The sequence below is a fragment of the Harmonia axyridis genome, chromosome 4 (assembly GCF_914767665.1).
Source record: "Harmonia axyridis chromosome 4, icHarAxyr1.1, whole genome shotgun sequence".
Lineage (NCBI taxonomy): Eukaryota > Metazoa > Arthropoda > Insecta > Coleoptera > Coccinellidae > Harmonia > Harmonia axyridis.
The window spans coordinates 35,485,436-35,507,488 of NC_059504.1; the positions used below are offsets into that span (position 1 = coordinate 35,485,436).

Sequence of the window (22,053 nt, forward strand, 5' to 3'; positions counted from 1 at the left end):
GGTCGAAACGATATCAGAAAAATAGGTGGTATTTCAAAATGATTTGTTGATATTGTGGAAGTGTGTGGAATCGCTATGAATTTTCTCCTCATAAATCGAAATTCATAGCAAATTCCATATAAAAAATTCACAACATTTTTTTATATTCACTTGAAGAATGTGTCAGTTCCATGAGCTTCAAGTGTCGAACAGAATGTAATCAAAAATTTTTGCAAGAAGAATATACTGCATTGTTTGAATACAGAGTAATACACAATATTTTATTTCATTCATTTTTACCGAACATTTTACAATGCTTGTGCATTCATATTAATTTTTCACAAGATTTATAAATAAGAAATTTACTGTAATTTTGTATTTTGATTATATATGATAACATTGGTAGCACTAAATCGAAAAACTTTTCCTATATAATGTTACTGTCCTGAACTTCAGCTTTTTTCTTTTCTAGAATTTTTCATTAAAAATTCCCTGAAGTTTTTTGTGTGCACCCTAAAAATCTGAAAAAAAGTTCTCATTTTTCCCGAAATTCATGTACCTATAGTATCATAATTGGCGGAAATAATTTCACTGCAAATGTTATCAATATTTCAAAAATTTTACCTGTGTTCAAAAAACAAAAAAGAGTTCTATCTTTTTTTTGCATTTGCGCTATTTCATTACTGGCCTAAAGCTCTTCATGATAATAACTCGCTCAAATAAATAACAGTCACCACTCACTATCAATAAAACATCCATTTGCTATAAGTACCTACAAGGAATTTCTCCACAATCACAAAGTGATTTCCAATCAGAGGCTTCATTTTGATATTGAGAAAACCGAGTATATTCTAAGAGAAATCAATGGATCAACATCTCGCTAGGTAATTTTCTGCCCGTTTGCGATTGTTTCGTTGGATGTGTAGCAGGTAGAGTCGTCTTGTTGGAAACAAACGTCATCCACATCAATATCTTTCAAGTCTAACCATAAAAAAATCATTAATGATTTCCTAATACCCAATATCGATGAGGGATCGACAAACCTGGGTTTTCGTCAATACCACGGGCTACAGCAGCAATATTCTCAGTTCTTCTTGATTGATGCATACGTTTTCGATTCTTCTCAGCACTCACTTGTCCCAACAGCTCAATTTTTCCACCAGTTTCACTATTGCTGGCCGAGAAGGTGTTTCGCGACGACTCAAATCTGCTTTACTTCTGCAAAATTTTCACCATTTTTGTGAGTAATTTTAACATTTTCAATGCGTTTTTGAAGCGTGTATCGTACCATTTTTAGGAATGTCCTAGTCTTTACTTGTCAAATTTCAAAAGATAACAACTAAGATGTCTAAAAACATGGTGAATGCACTCGTCAAATTTTGAATGCAATGACATTCGACCAAATTGAAAATATTAGTTTTAGTTCGTGGCGGCGCCGCAATGTCATACTTGTCATTTCGATCTTTTTTCTGTTGTTTTCGATTGGATACATTAATTAAAACCCGATACTGACCAATCAAAAGCGACGTGTAACAGAGTATGATCGTGCAAAAGTCGTGAAACAAAACACGAAACGTTTGCTGGAATGAATTCAAATATTTGTAATAGAGAGAGTTTATTGGTATTTCAATTAGAAGAATTACTTCCATAGATAACTATAATGAAAGATATACATATAGGTACATAATGGCACCAAACTCGTAAATAATAAATAACAAGAATCTTAATTTGTTGATAGCGCTACCTACCGTTGACATAACGAAGCTTAACTAATATTCTCAAAATCGGCAAAACAAAAGCTAATCAGTTCATACACCTGGTTTTTAGACATCTCAATAATAACTTCAAAAGTGACAGCTGTCCAGATGGCGGGCTATTCAAAATGAAACCTCCTATTGTAAAATTCGTACCTATAATAGTTTCTTATTAAAAATTAATCCAATAAGACTTCTTTTCGAAAGAATGATCCTCCAACGATTAGTTTATGAATGCAAACACTGATCCGGATGAACTAATAAATGGTTCTTCTTTCGAATAATCAACTCGTGTTGATGACATTCTGCCCCAGTAATAATTGCTTCCAAATCAAGGAAAACTTATACGTGGAACCAGTCATGAATTGATGCGAAAATAAGTAGTGAAATGAGGTATAAAATCATGTTAACATAGTATCAATTTATAAACACCCTCGTAAATTAACATATAAAGATGTTAGAAGGAAGAGCTCATCGCCTGTTTAGCATATCAAAGCAAATAAAGCTCTTCAGATTCAAGACACGATGCGTTATGACAATTCCGATGACCTTCCAGGAATAAGAAATTCCTGATTTTTATCCGAACGTTTTGCTTCCTTTTTATGTGTTTATAAACAAATATGACATCATGAGACACACCTTTGTCTTCCTTTATTCTCAGACGTGAAAAACTATTTTCGGAATCGATTATGAATATCAATGAGATATAACTTCGGCTATGTTGTGAAACTATGCCTTTGAACGGGCATAATTCTAGAACTCACACCTTGAAATGAAACTACTTTTATCTAACTATCGTAGACATTTTGAAAATTGTGATGAAAAAATTCGGAAAAGCACTGAGTGGTAAACTTTTAAGCACATTCCATAATAATTGAAATAAATTTTACTAATTTTTTTTATTCAGCACTCGGCTATTGAAATCAATACAAATGTAATCCACTAACTTAATTAAATTCTTCATAAATATAACTCATTAAACATTTTTTGAATTCTCTATAATTATTACAATATTTGATCTTTTCAGGTAGTTTATTGAAGATAACTAATCCCCTGCTAAATATGGATTTATTCATTAATGTAGTATTAACTTTTTCTATGTAAAAATCATCCCGACGTCGTGTATTATAATTATGTATCTCATTAGCAAATTTTAGGTTTTCACTCAAATATTCAGCTAACATTTTATTCCTTGCTTTGAATATTAAATCTAATGTTCTATAAATAATCCTTTGATTGACACTCGTCAATTTCAAACAATTTAACATATTTCTTATGGGAGTTCTTTTATTACATTTCAAAATAATTCTCATACCTCTATTTTGCACTTTTTGTAACCTATCTATGCTACCTTTATTTAAATTAAACATAACTGACGAGCAATAATCCACATGAGGAAGTATCTATCAATGATCTAAACAACATCAGTGACGTATTCATATCAATTTTACCCCTTATTCTAGATATGAAACCAACCTTTTTGGACATTTTATTTGCGATATAATCCACGTGAAACTGAAACTTAAAATTCTCGTCTAAAATCAATCCTAAGTATTTCATTTTAGTAACCCTCTCTATTTCATCTTTATCAATATTAATTCTGAAATTACTTATTTCGGTACTACGTGTCCTATATTCACTACCTATTAACATATACTTCGATTTTTTTATATGGACTTTCAAGTTATTGTCGCAAAGCCAAATGAACAATCTATCCAAATCCTCGTTAACTAATTTGAACAAAATTTCAACATCATAATATCCAGAAACATATATCATAGTATCATCCGCAAACATAGTTATCTTACAATTACATACATATTTCACTACATCATTTATATACAATAGAAATAAAATTGTTCCCAAATTTGTACCCTGAGGTACCCCAAATTCATTTTTCCCAATTGATGACACAAAATTTCCGAATTTTACTTTTTGCGTCCTTCCTGTGAAATATGACTCAAACCACTGAAAAACTTTCCCAGATAACCCTAGTTTTTTCATTTTAAGTAACAGTAATTTCCTATCAATTGTCTCAAATGCTCTTTGAAAGTCCAAAAACACTACCAATATCATCTTACCACTGTCAATATCCCCCATCCACTTGTCACTACTATTCAACAATGTAGTTTCACAAGAATGAGCCGCACTGATCGATTGGAAGAATAATACTATAATCTTCTCGTTGTATTTTCAGAAAATGATAATGCTTTCATTCGATTATGATGTTTTTCACTCTATTTATTTGTTGAATTTCACTGTAACATCTGATATGATTATAAAATTCAAATGAGTCTTCTTGATGAAAGCAATCTAATAACGAGCGTTCATTTAAATTCGTGGTCAAGGGTGCTGTAGAGAAATAAGAGTGGATTTTCTGTGAGTACCTACAAGTAGCACTTAGCTTGTACCATATCATTATCTACAATTTTTCTATTTCATTTAAAACTGTCATATTTAGAATTTGGATTATCGATTATGTGAAAAAGTATTAGTGAATAATAAAAAATGGGGTTTTGCGACGTACAAAAGGCATTCGAATCTTACTTCAGAAATGGACAGAAGGCGAATGGAAATATGCTGTAGATGAATGCCTAATGGAATTCAGGATTGAGGAATTGATTGAAAGCTTATTCCAACAAGTTAGTGAAAGAGTACACACGGGTACAGAAACTTTAGCATTTTTGAGGAATGCTCTTTAGGATATATCAGTTTGAACACTGAGGATGAATTTCCTCCACGGTGGTGCGACCTCACCCCTTTTTTTTGTGACCTCATGGGAAAAATTGTATTTTTCAAGTACCTTTACCTGATTTAGTCCTACTGGATGACCGAATTATCGAAAATTTGAAGAAATTAACCGCATAGATTGGATAATGTCTTCAATGCCACCACAAAAAGATGTGAAAAAAGTTTAGAACAGAGAGATGATAATTCAAATTATGTTTTTGTATGGTGAAGAATTAAATTGAAGTCTCATGTTTCTTACTTTTATTTTTGGCATAAATTCTCAACTTATTTCAATCCAAATGAGAGTTTTCAGCTGATTTATTGAAATTCATTTACCGAATGTTGTCAAAATCCTCATATTTTATCGATTCATACAAAGTTGCCCATGAAATTTGCAAGTTGGAGGAAACCATTTTTGTGAATCGGGGGTTAATTAGCTCAAGAAAGTAGAAAATTGATCTGGAGGTTTTGTCACTAACATTTGTTTACACACTTTGAATCTAGGACTACATGGTACAAGCTCAGCGTTACTTGTAATCACAGAAAATCAATTCTAATTTGTCAACAGCACTCTTAACCACGAATTTAAATGAACGCACGTTATGAATATCAAAACAATATGAATACGCTTCTACGAATATCTTATTACACTTATTGTGTGCTCATTTCGAAAAGTTTTTTTTCGATGTACCTAGTTTTTTTTTTGATGCATCATTTTTCGTAAATCATGTTGTCGTCATTTTTTTTATAACGAGTTGGAAAGAAAAATTTCGAATGCAAATTCCGAAACAATTTATCGAATCTTGCCTATGGGCCAAACTCGTCCAGTTGTTTCGAGGCCTGAATGAATTCGTTAATGAACGAACTCCCTTGATCTTACTGCTATTTGAAGGATTTATTGTTCAGATCACACTCCCACACGATTCAAACTGAATTTAGTGGCATTTTTCATATTTTTCGAACAGTTTGAAATAATTTGAATTTGTTGCAGGTACATTACTGTTACAAGGCGACCTCTCTAGTGCCCCTCTGGTGGCAGCGAGTGCGCAGCCTTCAGCCCCATCTAGTCCCCAATCAAGTATGCTTTTGCTCCAGCCACAGGTGAGTCAATCATATTAAATAAAAAAGTATCTAATAAGAATAATATGATATGACGATATAATAACTGTGAAAATCCCATTTCAGTAATATCTCCTACAATATTATCACGCTGCAGAAAACCAGCCCATTTGTTCATTTTTTAGGATATTGCAACCTTTATGGTACGGTATGATATGCTGAAGTTCTCGATTTCAATTTTTAAGGTCTTGAATCGATTGTGGAGCATTGTCATAAAACTTACTTTCACGTAAATGAAGAAGTCTGAAAGTTTTAAATCACTAGATCTCGGTAGCCAATTGTGATCACATCTTCGTTTTTACTTGTCAAATGTCGAAATTTGAGAGCTCCAAAAGTGATAGCTGCCCAGATAGCGGGCTTATGAAAATGAAACCTCTAATTGTAAAACCCTGTGTGTCTAATATGGGTTAAATTGTTTCGTGTCCTCTAACACAACCTGTACCTATAATATAGTTCCGTTGATGAAGTAGTTATAAACAACAGTGTTATGTAACAAAATCTGAATATTCGGAGACAACCACAAACAGAGTTATGAAAAAGATGAAAAGAGGCGTTGTAAAAATCAGAAAATTGAAACTGCAACACAAAATCTTCAAACCTAGATATACAGGGTGTTTCCTAAACATGCGGCAAAAATTCAGGGGGTTGTTCCTTGGACTATTTTAAGCATGTTTTGTCCTTGGATGATTTTTGAAAAACCTCTTTGTTTCGAAGATACAGGGCGCACAACATTTTTCATATTTTTAAAATTAATAATAGTTTAAATAAAAATGCGTACCGCACTGTGTTTACTAAGTAGGTACAATTTATTTTTAAATTTGTTTAACAACATTCCAATCACTAAAAACGGCCAGTTTTTTGACTAAAAATTGATAAAATCATTAGTTTATACCATCCCATTAGAAAAAGTGGAAGACTTGCGAAATCGGATCATTGCTAGGTGTAACTTAATAAGAAATGATCCTGGTGTTTTTGAAAGGGTTCGGCAGTCAATGAGGAGAAGATTGGATGCTTGTATGCTGGCTAGAGGTGGTCATTTTCAACAGTTTTTGTAGGTTGAGTTGAATTTTCATGTAATTTTTCATAATAAAATGTTATTATCTGAAATTTTGTTTCCCCTATATCTTCGAAACAAATAGGTTTTTCAAAAATCATCAAAGCACAAAATATTCTTAGAATAGTCCAAGGAACAACCCCCTGAATTTTTACCGCATGTTTAGGAAACACCCTGTATATCTCACTATTTGTCTTTTGTAACAAGAATCCGTTCATCTTTCAAACCTTTAATTCTTGCTCTGCACTAAAGGCTTACTGGAAGATGAAATGATGATTATTATCCAACGTTTAATTTTCAGAATTCTTATGCATTTCTTTATAGAACAACAATAGAACAACATGTGGAAATTGCTGCAGTTGAGTTAATGAAACAGAAATCCATCGCAGTAGCAGTGTACAGACCACCAACAGGAGATTATGAACTATTTTTGGAAGTGGTGGATGGAATATTGTCGATGATATCGGAAAAATATAGCAAGCACGATGTCTACATTGCTGGTGACTTCAATGTAAATTTTCTACTAGATAACGCTGAAGTGAAAGACTTGACAGATCTCTTGAAGTCTTATGGCTTGAAAATAACAACATTGCTACCGTCGAGAATAACTAGGGTTAGTTCTACCTGTATAGATAATATATTTACCAATAACGGTATAGAAAATATTGTGATGGAAACTACAGAAGTGCACCTCTCAGACCATAAAGCGCAAATACTCACAATATTAAAAAACCGAAAAGTATGTACCAAGAGGAGAAAAACAACAAGGATAATTAATGATGACAATATAAAAGCATACAGAGAAAGGTTGATTCGGTATTCATGGCGGGACTTTTCAACAGAAGCGTCAGCAGAAGATTCATTTGATGAGATGTACAACATCCTCATTAAAGAATTCGATGAGTGTTTTCCTTACAAATATGCTACGAAGAAATGCGATGGATTTTACTTGACAGAGAAATTGAAAAAGATGAAAAACAATCTGGATGCACTTGCCGTTCGAGCGGTGACTACAAAGAGGGAAGAAGACTATCAGGTGTACAGGCTGCATAAACAAAAATACCATCAAGAGATTACGATAGTTACCAAAGAAAGAAATGCCTCACATATTGAAAGTGCCAGTAACAAACAGAAAGCTATATGGAACGTCATAAGGAAAGAAACCACTAGAGAGCGGAAGCAAATACCGGATACGGCTCTCAACGCAGAAGATTTCAATAACTACTTTTGCGAGTTGGGAGAAACTATTGCGAAGGAAATACTACCAACGACAAAAACAGCCCATGAATATCTACGAGATACAAATATTAATAACTCACGTTCATGTTTCTTTCATCCTACCACGCCTCACGAAATTGAGCTAGTTATAGATGGTCTTAGAGCAAAGGAAACGAAAGATATAGATGATCTCTCGACGATATTATTAAAGAAGGTGAAACAACAGATATCATACCCCCTGGCACAGATTATAAATAAATGTTTAGAGGAGGGGATATTTCCGAGTAGCCTAAAGAGAGCACGAGTGGTTCCTGTATATAAAAGTGGAGATGCGGGTCTACAGCAAAATTATAGGCCAATATCAATATTACCGGTGTTCTCCAAGGTGGTAGAGGTGGTGATCAAGAAGAGGCTGGTAAATTTCTTTGAAAAAAACAATTTTTTTTCACAACGGCAACATGGTTATAGGAAAGGAAAATCAGTAATGTCTGCGATTTGGGAAGTAATAAAGCTCACAACATCAGCTTGGGATTATCATGATATGGTGGAATTGGTGTGTCTAGATTTAACGAAGGCCTTTGACACCGTCGATCATGATGTGCTACTCGACAAATTACACCATTATGGAGTGAGAGGGGTGGCCCATAAACTGATAACTTCATACTTGTCAAATAGGGAGCAGATAGTAACGTGGTTAGATCAAAGATCGAGTGTTGGAAGTGTCAGGATAGGTGTTCCACAGGGTTCGGTGCTCGGGCCGATCTTATTTCTGGTATACATCAATGATTTGATGTGCAGTGTTGAAACTTATGGAGGCACCCTATATGCCGACGATGTTTCAATTATGGTCAGAGGCGCGAACGCTGCGGAGATACGAAATCATGTGATAACAGTCTTGGAGCGCATGGCGGAGTGGTTTCAGGCCAACAAACTGAAGGTGAATGAGAGCAAAACACAACACCTCTTGCTTTCACACTCGGTACCAACATCTGAACCCATCAAGTTTCTCGGAGTCCATCTGGAAAATAGGTTAGGTTGGAAGACCAACATAGATTCTCTGATATCAAAATTATCAGTGGCAGTTTTCACAATCCGAAGAATGAAAATGTGTGCTTCAACTGTAGTAGCTCGTCAAGCGTATTTTGCCAACTTTCACGCAGTAGCCTCCCAGAGTATCCTTTTATGGGGAGCGACATCCGAGGCATTGAGGGTGTTGAGACTTCAAAAGAGAGCAGTAAGAGCACTATATGGTCTTGCACCTAGGGATAGTTGCAGGGAAACTTTTGTAACCGGAGAAATTCTGACCGTGCCATGTATGTACATTCACACCTGCCTCAAATATGTACACAAAAACATCCACCAGTTTCCCAGAAATTCAAACAGACATGCCTATAATACGCGAAACAAGGCAGCCCTGGAGACACCATTCCATCGTCTGGCATCTACTCAGCGATTTGTTGATCACTGGGGTCCTGTATTCTACACAGTGGCGGCTCGTGAGCTTTCATTCAGAGGAGGCCAAGCAAAAAAAAATAGGTATACCACTAGTGTATCTATGATACTTAGCCAGCGAAATGCATACCCAAGTGCAAGTAACTTGTCCCTGTTCGAAAATACTGTGAAAACAATCCTAGATGTAAAATTCCACCTTGTTGCCGCATTTGATGGTAATCGATAGTAGGGTCCAATTGGACCCTACTGCATTGAGAACCTCTGTTTTTTTAGAAGATTTGGAAAAAAATGAAGAAAAACCAGACAAATTTGCAAAAAAAATTTTACATTCTTTGATACTACCCGAGCAAGCTTTACTTAAAACTAAATTTAGTGCGTGAGCATAGCAATGCGTGAAAATTTTGTCATCGTTAGGCATTTGGCTGAACTTTTTAATCAAAATAAAATCTACAATATCTTCAGTAACTCTGAGTTCCCTACTGACACTATCATTTTCATTTCTAGTTTCCGACGTTTCCGTTTCCATTTTTCTCGATAAAATATATCTGAATAGCCAGCCAATATCCTTCCTTACCTACAAACTTTGCCGAACAATCCTAACACGAAACCACAAACAACACGCCGAAAGGAATAAAAAGTATTGGCCTATCTTTATCTTTCCCTAATTCTGGCGCTAATAAACTAAAACAGCTGATATAGACCCATCGTTAATCGCCGTGGATCATGTTCGGGTTAAACGAATATATGCTTCGGTCAACGGAGACCGGGCCTCCGTCACGTGATATCCAGCTCGAATTTAGAGTGGCCGGAGCTTCGTATCGGGAGAAATTTGAAGTTCTACGTTCAAGAAAAACGCGACTAGAGAGGAATTGGGCCTCCGCGACCCGCGTCTGGAGTCTGCTGTATTCTTTAGCGCATCGCATGCCTGTAGTACGGTGCAGCGATGCGCAATCTTCTCAGTTTTGAAGTCTGTTGCGGAGAATGTATAAATATGATGAAATATTGGGGTAAAAAGTATCCAGAAATTTGAATATTCTATTGATTTAGGTTAACATAATATAGTTGGACTTGAACTAAGAATTAAATATAATGCGGTAAAATTTGGGGAGGCCCGGCCTCCTCTGCCTCCTCTGAGCGACCGCCACTGATTCTACAATATGGTACCTGATCGTATAAAGGCTCTAAATGAAAAACGTTTCAGCACGGAGGTGAAGAGGGTGCTATTGAGGACGGCGATGTATGAGGTGACTGAACTTTTCGACTGTGATATTTTTGATGTTTGATATTTCATGTTTGTACAAAAATATTGTTATTTGTGAAACTGTTAAACTGTCGTTTTTGACAATTTTGATATTATTGCTATTTCTCGACGTTTTCCTGTATGTTTATACTGTGAAATAAATAAATATTATTATTATTATTATTATGGCATATTTATACCTATCACATCCTGAGTTACCGACTTGCCACCACTATATACATATCAACAAAAAGTTCATTCCCTTTTCAAAAAATCAAACATAAGACGATCTACATCTGCAAATCAATCAGCTGTTCCAAATCTCCCCCATTATGATTATATCAACACTAAACGGACAAAGTGCATCACGAAAACAACTGTTATATCACTACTCCCTTTCTGACAGCTTGACGTCTCTTATGATCTACTCCTAGAGATTATATCTGAACTACCAACTTAGTTGTAATGAGATACCTCTTTATTTTGTCAACATCATTTGATTTATAGTCATGCACCAATAAAACTGACGGTATTATGTAGGTATATTTTGGTCCATTGTTCACGACCTGAAAAATGACTAAGAGGCGATTCCAGATTGAAATAATGATAAATACACAATAGAAAAGTGTAACGTCCAATTTTTTTGTGAGTGTACCTACATCAGAGACTAAATCATTTTTCCGCGGTCGTTTCATGAAAAAGGAAGTTATCGAAACTCATTTTTCGAGATTTATGCTTCAGTTTTTTTAAAAAATCAAATTATTTTGAAAAACTACTATTTTATTAGGATTTTCTTTCATTTCAAAGATAGCAATTTAGGGGTTTTCATTCATCATATAATGAAACCCCTACTATATAATAATCTTTTTTTGGACATTTATAACCTAAAAAAAACTGAATTTTCAAGGTAAAATATTTTTTTAGATTCATACAAGAACCAAACAATTTTTATTTAGCACTAGGTGTAAAAATATGAGAATTATTCAGGTAATATTCAGAGGAAAGATGAATTACGTTTTCTAGAACCCAATTATTCGAACATCATACAATATCTCCTATACCTATACAATAGATTGAATACTACTTATCTATGATATCGATTTCAAAGTTCAAAGTTCAAAACTCCTGTAGTACAATGACAATAAATTGCAATAAAAAACAAGTTTTTCCAACCAAATCATTTAAGTTTTCTTATTTACATGAACGTAGAAAAATGACACTTTTTGATAAATTTCCATATGATACATTTCTTGAATTTGTATCTTGCATATACCTAGTTCATAAAACATATTTTTTTGAGTTATTTATGTTCTGAAATGAGTATAATCATATAAAATTGCAGACGTACGAATATACCGGGTTATTTTTTCATGTTGAATCAGTTCAAAATCAGTCAGAAAAATTTTAAGGAAAAATGTTTAGAATAAAAGGTTTTGAGAGGGAAGTCCACATAATTACCTCTTGAGGGGGTACGGGAATCAACTCTGAAGTTTCAAATGGGAATTCCTGTTTTATATTTCAAAAAAATATACGGCCAATAATACAAAGATTTTTTACGAACAATTTTTCAGGAATCGTCACAAATGGTTCTGTAATCGAGTTTTAATTTAAGGTCTCAACCACCTCAATGAATCTGTTCCATTAATCATTCACATGAAATTTAGTCGTGAAATTTCCACGATGTTTTTTCGAGATTTTTGACTGATTCAACTAAAAAAAATCACCCGGTATACCTATAGGTAATAAAAGATGACGTCCATCAATGCTTTTCACAAATTTGTATGTATCCAATTTCACCCGTTCAGGAAGGATAATAATCATTTCAAATGATAGATGAACCGAAGAATCTCAACTTACTCATCAATTAGTTGTGAACACAGAATTGACCATCCAGATTCAAACTACGAGCTTGTAGGAATGCCGTACTAGCACTTGGCAACAGCTATTTCAAGACCAAGAAAAAACATGAACTGCATTTAATTGATAGAAATAATTGAACGATCATATCAAAAACTACTCAATCTCTAGCCACAACCAAATACGGAATCTCGTTATAATAATTAAACCTCAAAATAAAACAACAAACCAAAGCCACGCCTGTTGCTGGTATAGTTATCATGAAATCTATCGTATTAATTATATCGGTCTATTTGCGAGTATATCATAATATTTGGAAATAAGAATGGATGGAGTATCTAGTTTTCAATTATTTCTAATTGTTGCACAAAATCATTTATTTCCAACATTTTCCTTTCTTTGCTTTAAAGCCCAACTAGGATTATTGAGGCCAAATTAATTGTATTCTGATATGACTAATAAATATCCTATAATGGAATTAGGTTCAACATCAAAGCAAATTCTCTTATTTGGATTCATTCTGTGATGTGCATCAGGTAATAATATTTGTTGCCTTAGTGATATACAGTGAAATATCATTGCCACTACTCAACTTTAGAAAACATTCCGAAAAAAGTGTGCTATTTTAAATTTTAAATGATTGTGTATAATATATCCCACATAAACATACATTTAACTCGGATAAAAAATTGGACCTCAATGTAATGTAGGTATTTTTTAGTTCTTTTACTCTTTTTTTTATTGCCTACGCTAGTTTTTTAATAGGATTTTTTTGAAGCAGTTCAACGTTATAATAAATTGATAACGACGTCATGAAAAATTTTCAATAATTTTCAAAATTTATTTGTTGCATATCAATTTTCAAATTGATTTTGTATATATACTGTTTAAGATTTGAAATTCATGTTCTTTAAAGCTGAGTAGGCAAAAAATTATTCAACTGCACACAAAATTTCTAGTCAGATGGATCTGTTGTCACTGAAGTATAATGTTTCTCTCCGATAATTTGCTCAAATTTTCTATGATTCTCACGCTATCAACACAAAATTTTGGACTAAGCTTGTGTTTATCATTCTATATACAAAACACGCAAAACCTCAACTCGATCGGATCTATTGTATCAGAAATGGGTAGGTAGTTATTGACCCAGTGACGAGTTTTTAGAATGAGCCTTCTGTACAAGTATTAGGTATACATTTTTTTCTCTAATTCACTCATTTTTTATAGAAATTGATGGAATATATCCATAAATATCGTAAAGTAATTTCTGCATTGAACAGTTTTCTGTATCACAAATTTGACGATAATAGATGAATCCGTGATAGAAGAGTTTGGAGTACCAGCATATTCCTAATAATGAAATTTAACCATGAAATCTGTGTGAAATTGACATATTCTCTATAAGTCTATAAGATGTGGCAGAATGAAAGGTTTTGCCACAGAATTGAAGAAGAAATAACTATTTAAATACTGTTTTTGAAAATACTGTGTTTGGAACACTGGGGTACCCAGACATAAGCCTTAGGAGAGGGGTGGTAGTAAAAAGTGATAAACGAAAAAAAATTGATTATTCTTTTCCAATGCCCTTTGAATTTACAAACACTTCTTGAGATTAATTTTCACCTGTTGAAGTGTTAGCTATTGTATTCAAATGCCAGCATTAATTTTCCTCCTTTTGAAGAAGTTTTCCAAAAAAGTTTGCTTACTCATAAATAGATTTTTATTAGTTTTGAGATCATGCAACACACATTAAAAGTTGAACATTGTTTATAATAGAGAATATAATAGAAAAAATTCCACCTCAAACTAATCAACATAATCTACTTAACCTACTGTACTGATCTATATTTGTGATTGAAAATGCTGTAAGTAATGGAATCCAAAATTCCGATGAAGAGAATCTTTGCGAAAGGTATAATTTCATATAATATGATATCATTTATTTACTTTAGGGCCCTAAAGAATTGGACAAAATGCTATCAGGTGTGCCGCTGAATCAATTCGAGTAGTTCGAAGCTTTTAATTCAAGTCTCATTAATTTCTACGCGATTGTTTATTATCAATTTGGCATTTATATAGCCCGTTTGTAAATAATGATTTTGCTGACGACTTTTGGATCAGATGCCCTTGATATATCAAGTTATAACCAGTGAATTCGTGGATTCAATTTTTGCAGGATTGAATTATTGACGGCATTTGAACACTAATTGCTAAAAATCGTCCAAAGGGTCCAATAGAAAATGTTCTACGTAACGGGTGTTTTTTTTGAGGTATATAACTTTAAGTTGGCATTACTGTTCAAGATGGAGAACGATTTAACAGCTGTCAAGTGATTTATTCTCAGTTTAGTTTGGCAATTCATCATGAATAGACTCACGCTTGAACAACGCTTGCAAATAGTGCAAATTTATTTCGAAAATAATGGTTCTGTGCGGAATACGTATCGCGCACTAGGTCCATTTTATTATGAAGCGCACTTCTGGTTGAATGGCTACATCAACAAACAGAACTGCCGCATTTGGAGTGAAGCTAACCCTCAAGTGTATGTCGAAACACCGTTACATCCAGAAAAACTGACTGTTTGGTGCGCTTTATGGGCTGGTGGAATCATTGGTCCGTACTTCTTCAAAAACGATGATGGCCAGAACGTTACAGTCAATGGTGATCGGTATAGAGCCATGATTAGTAACTTTATCATTCCTGAATTAAACAACTATGATGTCCAGGAGCTGTGGTTCCAACAAGACGGCGCAACATGTCACACAGCTCGTGCCACAATCGATTTATTGAAAGATACATTTGGTGACCGCCTAATTTCACGTTTTGGACCTGTGAATTGGCATCCAAGATCTTGTGATTTAACACCGCTAGACTACTTTCTGTGGGGCTATGTAAAGTCATTGGTCTATGCGGATAAGCCACAAACCCTTGACCATTTGGAAGACAAAATTCGCCGTGTTTTTGCCGATATACGGCCACAAATGTTGTAAAAAGTCATCGAAAATTGGACGTCCAGATTGGACTACATCCGAGCCAGCCGTGGCGGTCATATGCCAGAAATCATATTTAAAATGTAATGCCACAAAATTATCTTGCGGATAAATAAAATTCATGTCAATCGAATAATCCATAGTTGTTTTATTGCAATTTAAAGTTCTATAGCTCTAAAAAAAACACCCTTCACTTCATTGAGATTTTGTTCGTTTCCCTAATTTTGCCGGCATAGGTACAAATATATGCGATCAATGTTTATGTTTTTTTCTATTTTTATTATATTCATATTTTCCTTTTGTCATATGAGAATTTTTATATATCCATTACCCCGCTATGGATCCGGCACTGATTATATCCTTTCCATAATAACGAATGCTACCAGTTTATATCGCATTGAAGTGGTCTAGGTCGAGTCCGAGGCGACAAAAACTCCACCTTTCTCAAAACCTCGATTCACGTAATGTCATAGATAAGAATGCGGCAACACTTTAAGTCTCCGCATGGGAAGGTTTCGTCTCTTCCACCTCGGTAGGAGGTCTAGTCTCCCCCTTAAGCGCCGCGAGCCGTCGGCCATATTGGACGCCGCGACGCCCTGGCGTACGGAGTTTCCGTTCGAGTCGTTTCCTTCCAATGGTATAGGTGGAAGTTTCCACAGGTCCCGCCCCTTTTGACATCGTCGAGTCGGGGCAATAACTAGATCAAAGGCGTATCGAGCTCAAACGTCAAATCAACGTTATCATAACTGTAAAACAAGGAATAATTACCGGATACGTTATTTATGCGATAACGCTTGTCAAATGCGCAAGGTTGAACGCAGGAAAAAGTTGGTATGGAGTAATGTGAATTGTGCTGGGTTGTGACAATGCCAGAGTTATCGGCTGCTAATGCGTTTTCTTCGAGATGCGGAAACTTTTCTTTGGTTACGTTGTGACGTCGGAGGTTTAGCGGATGTTTGGTTTGTATAAAATTTGAAAGTTTCTATATATGATGTTTCATAATATATGCACAGGATGTGATTCCACGTCCAAAAATATGCAAAATAGCAGAATGGGCTCCTATTCCAACACGAATTCGAAATTCGAAACCGAGCGACGAAATAGCGAGTGTTGGAATTGCATTCTGCAACGAGTACCTATTAGACGATATTTTCTCTATTTCAGTCAAGCTCTGTAAAATATTGTTGAAATTCAATGAAAAATTCAGATTATATATCCTATTGACTTTTGTATTGCATCTTGGCAGTTGGTGTCACAGATTATGGAATTTGAACCTATGTGTCGAATTTTTAAATAATTCATAATTACGCATCAAAATCGTGCATTATGTCTGACGAAATCGGTTTAGCACCACCAGAATTAAGAGAAATTGCGAATAATGTTTCTAATCATTTCACTATATCCAAATTATATTATATTCACAATTGACATGTGTTCAAATTTGATAGGATCGGAAGTCAGTGTAGATAATCACAAAATCGAAAAATTTAATTGAAAACAATGCTGTAATGAGTTCATTACAGCACTGTTTTGAGTACTGTAATGAACTCATCACGTTACAAAGATAGAGAATAGTGAGTTGCAGAATGGGCTCATATTCCAACACGAATGCGAACGCAAGAGTGTTGGAGTTGCCTTCTGCAACGAGTATTAGACGATATTTTCTCTATTTCAGCCAAGTTTTGTGAAATATTGTTGAAATTCAATGAAAAATTCATATTATATATCCTAGTGACTTTTGTATTATATCTTGGCAGTTGGTGTGACTGTTACGAAAATTGACAGATTACGGAATTTGAATATGAATCGTAAATTTCGAATTTTGAAATAATTTACAATTACGCATTAAATTCGTGAATTATGTCTGAAAAAAAATCGATTCAACACCACCAGAATTAATAGAGATTGCGAATAATGTTGCAAATCATTTCACTGTATCCAAATTATATTATATTGACAATTATTGACATTTGTTGAAATTTGATAGGATTGGAAGTCAGAAGAGACAACCACAAAACGCAAAATATAACTGAAAACGATGCTGTAATGAGTTCATTACAGTACTGTAATGAACTCGTTACGTTACAAAAATAGAGAAAAGTTTTTATTAACTTAACCTCTAAAATGCACCATTTTCGAGATACAGGGTGTTGAAGTTGAAAAAAAAACGATTTTTTTTTTGTTGTATAGAAAACAACTCTCGTTAGCATTTTCCAATGATAATAAGCTATGTTTTGTGCGGATTGGTCTTAATTGGTGAAGGTTTTGAAGGGATAGTGTGTGTTTTTCTCCCCAACTTCTACGTTAATGGAAAAAGTACGGTTTTTGAAACTCAATGTTTTCTACACAGAAAAAATACTCTTGGTCTATCGCTCTAAAGTCTTTGTTGTTAATCTTTGTTTCAAAAGGTCAAAAACTACATATTAACAATTTGACTTTATTTTCCCTATTTTAGTGTCGTAATGAGTTAATTATATACTAAAAACAGTGCTGTAATGAACTCATTACAGCATTGTTTTCAAATACATTTTTCGTTTTGTGGTTGTCTACTCTGAATTATGATCCTATCAAATTTCAAAGCACTTCAATTATCAATGTAAGATAATTTGGAAATAATTTGCAACTTTATTCGCATATTTCTCTTGATTCTTCTTCTTCTTCGTACGTTAGGACTGTGTTCATCTCTCTTGATTCTGGTGGTGTTAAATCGATTTCGTCAGACATAATTCACGAATTTAATGCGTAATTATAAATTATTTCAAAATTCGAAACCTAGGATTCAAATTCAAATTCCGTAATCTGTCAATTTTAACAACAGTTACACCAACTGCCAAGATACACAATATAAAAGTCACAAGGAAGTAAAATCTGAATTCATTATCAAATTTCGATAATATTTCACAAAACTTGACAGAAATTGTGAAAATATCGTCTAATACTCGTCATGAGATAACTTCGGCATGCTGTTACCAAAGTTATCTCATTCATGACGTTAATTTGGCGTTCGGTGCATAGAGATATTGAATTTAATTTATTCTTTCATACTTGCATGCGGGAAAATCCCCTCTATTATTATTATTAGTAGTAGGGATTTTTCCCGCACTATGTGGGATAGTGATACTTTGGGACTTAAAATGTGTGTGGTTGAAAGCGCAGGGTTGTAGAAAAATAAATATTTTGAGTCAAATTCGCCGCCTTCTAATATCTGACGCCCTATATGCTCCAGACTTCTAAGCCGCCACTGCCTTAAACGGTGGTACCACCTTGAGATTAACACTCTATATTGTGTAGTGTAATCTACAGTATGTGGATAAATTAAGGAACAAAATTCATAACTGAGCTATCGAATGTTTTTCCACGTTATGATAGGGCTAGCTTTCTTGTAGAAAGGTGAGGATTTTCTCAATTCAACCAACACGTATGAGCTTATTGCTTCGTTTGGCCAAGGTCGATCTTGCTGAGGCAAATCATGAACGGATCCCGTTTCAGTAAATTTAGCTACTAATTGACTTACTGTGGATCTTGCAGTAGGCCGTCTGTCAGGATGTTGGTTGAATTATTCACATGATTCCTCATGTGTTCTTAGCTGAACACAATATCAAATCAATATTAAAATATCTATTCGTTCAAAAAAGATTTTCTTTCATGAAATTTCCATTTCATTTCTTACAGTAAATGGGTTATTTTCTGCAAAAAAAAATTGTTATTTATGATACCGAATTTCCAATTTCATTCATATAAGTTTACGACGTCGACGTCAGAAAAAATTATTACTTCACCCTGTAAAAATGAATGATGTCATAAGTATAATTTTCATGTCATATAAGGTTACTTCTAACAGATAGTTAATGACGTTAATATGACATCACTCTGTAAAAATGAATGACGTAAAATTTGTATGCCTTAAGGTGATAAATGGTAAATTAAAAACTAAAACCTGTCCGAGCGTTTTGTTTGAGAATATTAGATAGTGGATTAAATTAAATTACTTATCCACACACTAGATCATACATTATTATTAGTGTTAACCTCAATGTCGTACTATAGTATAAGGAATTCTTTATACATACTATGCTCGTACCACCGGTTAAAGCAGTGGCGGATTCAACAACAGGCTGAGAAGTCTGTAGATAGGTCAGTAGGTTCAGTAATATTCTGTTCATTAGTTTGAGGTGGATGAAGTGAAAATTTTCGTAAGTAATTGCACAAGTGCATCAAAATTACTGATAATTTTGCATGACAGCGTGTTGTCATAAAGACTGCATGAGTTCATTTTCATTTTTGGAGAAAGAGCCCTCCACCTTCGGTGTCGGGCTCTTTCTCCAAAAATGAAAATGACCGAATGCAGTTTTTCAAGGAAAACACGCTGGAATGCGAAATTATCCGGTCATTTTGATGCACGAGTGCAATTCGGGGGAATATTTCCCGAATAAACTGTTACATCACTTGTCAAACTGATGTAGAATGGAATTGCCATAGATTCGAACTGTGTAAGATGCATAGAAACTATGCATCTATGAACAGAACAATTATCGCAGTGCAGTTTCGCTTCCTACAATGCAATTATCGCTGTAATTTTCGATAATTGTTCTCCAGATACATAGAATTTTTGACAGGAGGGAAATATTCTATTATATTCCGTGTTTAACTCTTAATGTGTGTTGCATGATCTCGAAACTAATCAAAATTATGGGTAAGCAATGTTCTTTGGAAAACTTCTTCAAGAGAAAGAAAATTTATTCAGGCGAATCGTCAAGTTTTATGCTTTTTAATACAACTGTTGGCACTTCGACGGGTGAAAATCAATCTCAAGAAGTGTCTGTGAATCCGAAGGAAACGAATAACCATTTTTTTTCGTTTCTGAGTCTTTATCCCCCCAAGGATTATGTCTGGGTACGCCACAGAAGATATACATATTTCAATTTTATCAACTTCAATCAAGATTAACTAATTGATATCGTAAAAAAAATAAATGAATATTCTGAAAATAAAATTTGTATTATCTCTGTGAAAAAATAATCTTTGGTACTGAAATCAGACAGGTTCATTACTTCTTTGCATTCGTCCATATCTTTCTCAACTTTCAAACATTTCAAATCTACTCTTCAATATCCTGGCAACATTCCACATGTTCATATGTACTTGTATCAGAAGAATGTGACTCATCCAAAAGAGTTTCATCTGCCTTAGGGTTTAGGTATTGATAATTTCTTTTAGTCACTATTTCTCAACTCTCTGCTCTTGAATCTTTTTCATGACAACAAGGTATTTTTACACTGAAGGATCATCAAAAGCACAAGTCAAATTTCCGTTTGCCAATTTTCTGGTTTTTTGACTATTTTGGCTTGGTAAGTTAGAAGATAATCAAAGCCTTCCATACTTAAAACTCACTCTGTATACTGAGGAGACATTCAAAAATATTTGCTCTCACTTTATGATATAAAAAGTATTGGACAAAAATCAGTCTTACTCAATCCATTTCAGAATTTTGGCGTTGAGGTTAATAGTTTTAAAATGGTTGGATAGTTGAAGGAAAAAGGTCTTATTATAGTCGACAACACACTGCAGGTATCGAATTCGTCCCTTCTTTTCTAATGAAGCATTTATCGCCCACAACACATAAGAAAGGGTTTTCGAATAAGAGGTTTCATTTTTATATTAACAAAAAACGGGTATATTTCAAGAGAAATCAATGGATTATTTCATTGTGAAGATGGAAAATGAGCCAAATGGTCTCCTCCGCTACGTTTGCAGTACCATATCATTTTCATGAAATTTTCCATTAAAAATTCGAACATTTGTGGCTGTACGTCCTCGAAAACTTATCTACTACAAATTTCATCTTTAAGGTCGTGAATCGATTGTGGAGCATTGGCATATACTTATCTTCCACGTGACCCCAAAGAAAAAAGTCTAAAGGTGTTAAATCACAATATCTCGGTGATCTTCGAAAAATAACACGGCCAGTAAATTTTTGCAAAATAACAATTATTTCATTGCTTGTATGGAACGTAGCTCCGTCTTGTTGGCAATAATTATCAATATATTTCATTTCCCGGCATAAAATCATTAATCATAGCTCGATAGCCCAATCTATTCACCGTAACAGTTGGACCAGCCTCATTTTCGAAAAACTAAGGTTCAATCACACCATCAGCCTCAAAATCGCATCAAACAGTGACTCGTTTAGGATGCAGAGGCCTTTCAACAATCATTCTTGGCTTTTCCGACCACCAAATGCGAAAATTCTGCTTGTTACCGTAGACGTAGCCTTCGTGGTGAAAATGGGCCTCATCACTAAAAATTTTTCGATGAAAATCCGGATAATTTCGATGCATTTCGAGAACTCTATCAGCGAAGATACGACGTTGCTGGTGATCAACCGGCTTGAGATCTTGTGTAAACTGAACTTCTTTAGAGGTAAGTTTTCATGCTAAATACAGTGGGTCGTGATTTGTAAAATGCCTAAGATCGACAACTCTACAAGCTACAGCAGCAATATTCTCAGTTGTTCTCGAGCGACGCATATGATTTCGATTTTTCACATCACTAACTTGCTCCAACAACTCAAATTTTTTCACCAGTTTCACTATCGCTGGCTGAGAAAGAGTTTCACGACGACCCAAAAGTGCTTCAGTTTTGCGAACTGTTACTGCCAAA

The 22,053-nt window shown here is 34.4% G+C and overlaps 1 protein-coding gene across 3 annotated transcripts in view; it reads left to right on the top strand.

The window, feature by feature from the left end:
* LOC123679356 (probable nuclear hormone receptor HR38) overlaps positions 1-22,053 on the top strand; it is a 130,749-nt gene that overhangs the window by 76,833 nt on the left and 31,863 nt on the right. For all 3 annotated transcript variants that reach the window (XM_045616931.1, XM_045616934.1, XM_045616932.1), the window contains exon 2: positions 5,455-5,564. In XM_045616931.1, the coding sequence (XP_045472887.1) occupies positions 5,455-5,564 (110 nt within the window). The remainder of the gene's footprint in view (positions 1-5,454; positions 5,565-22,053) is intronic.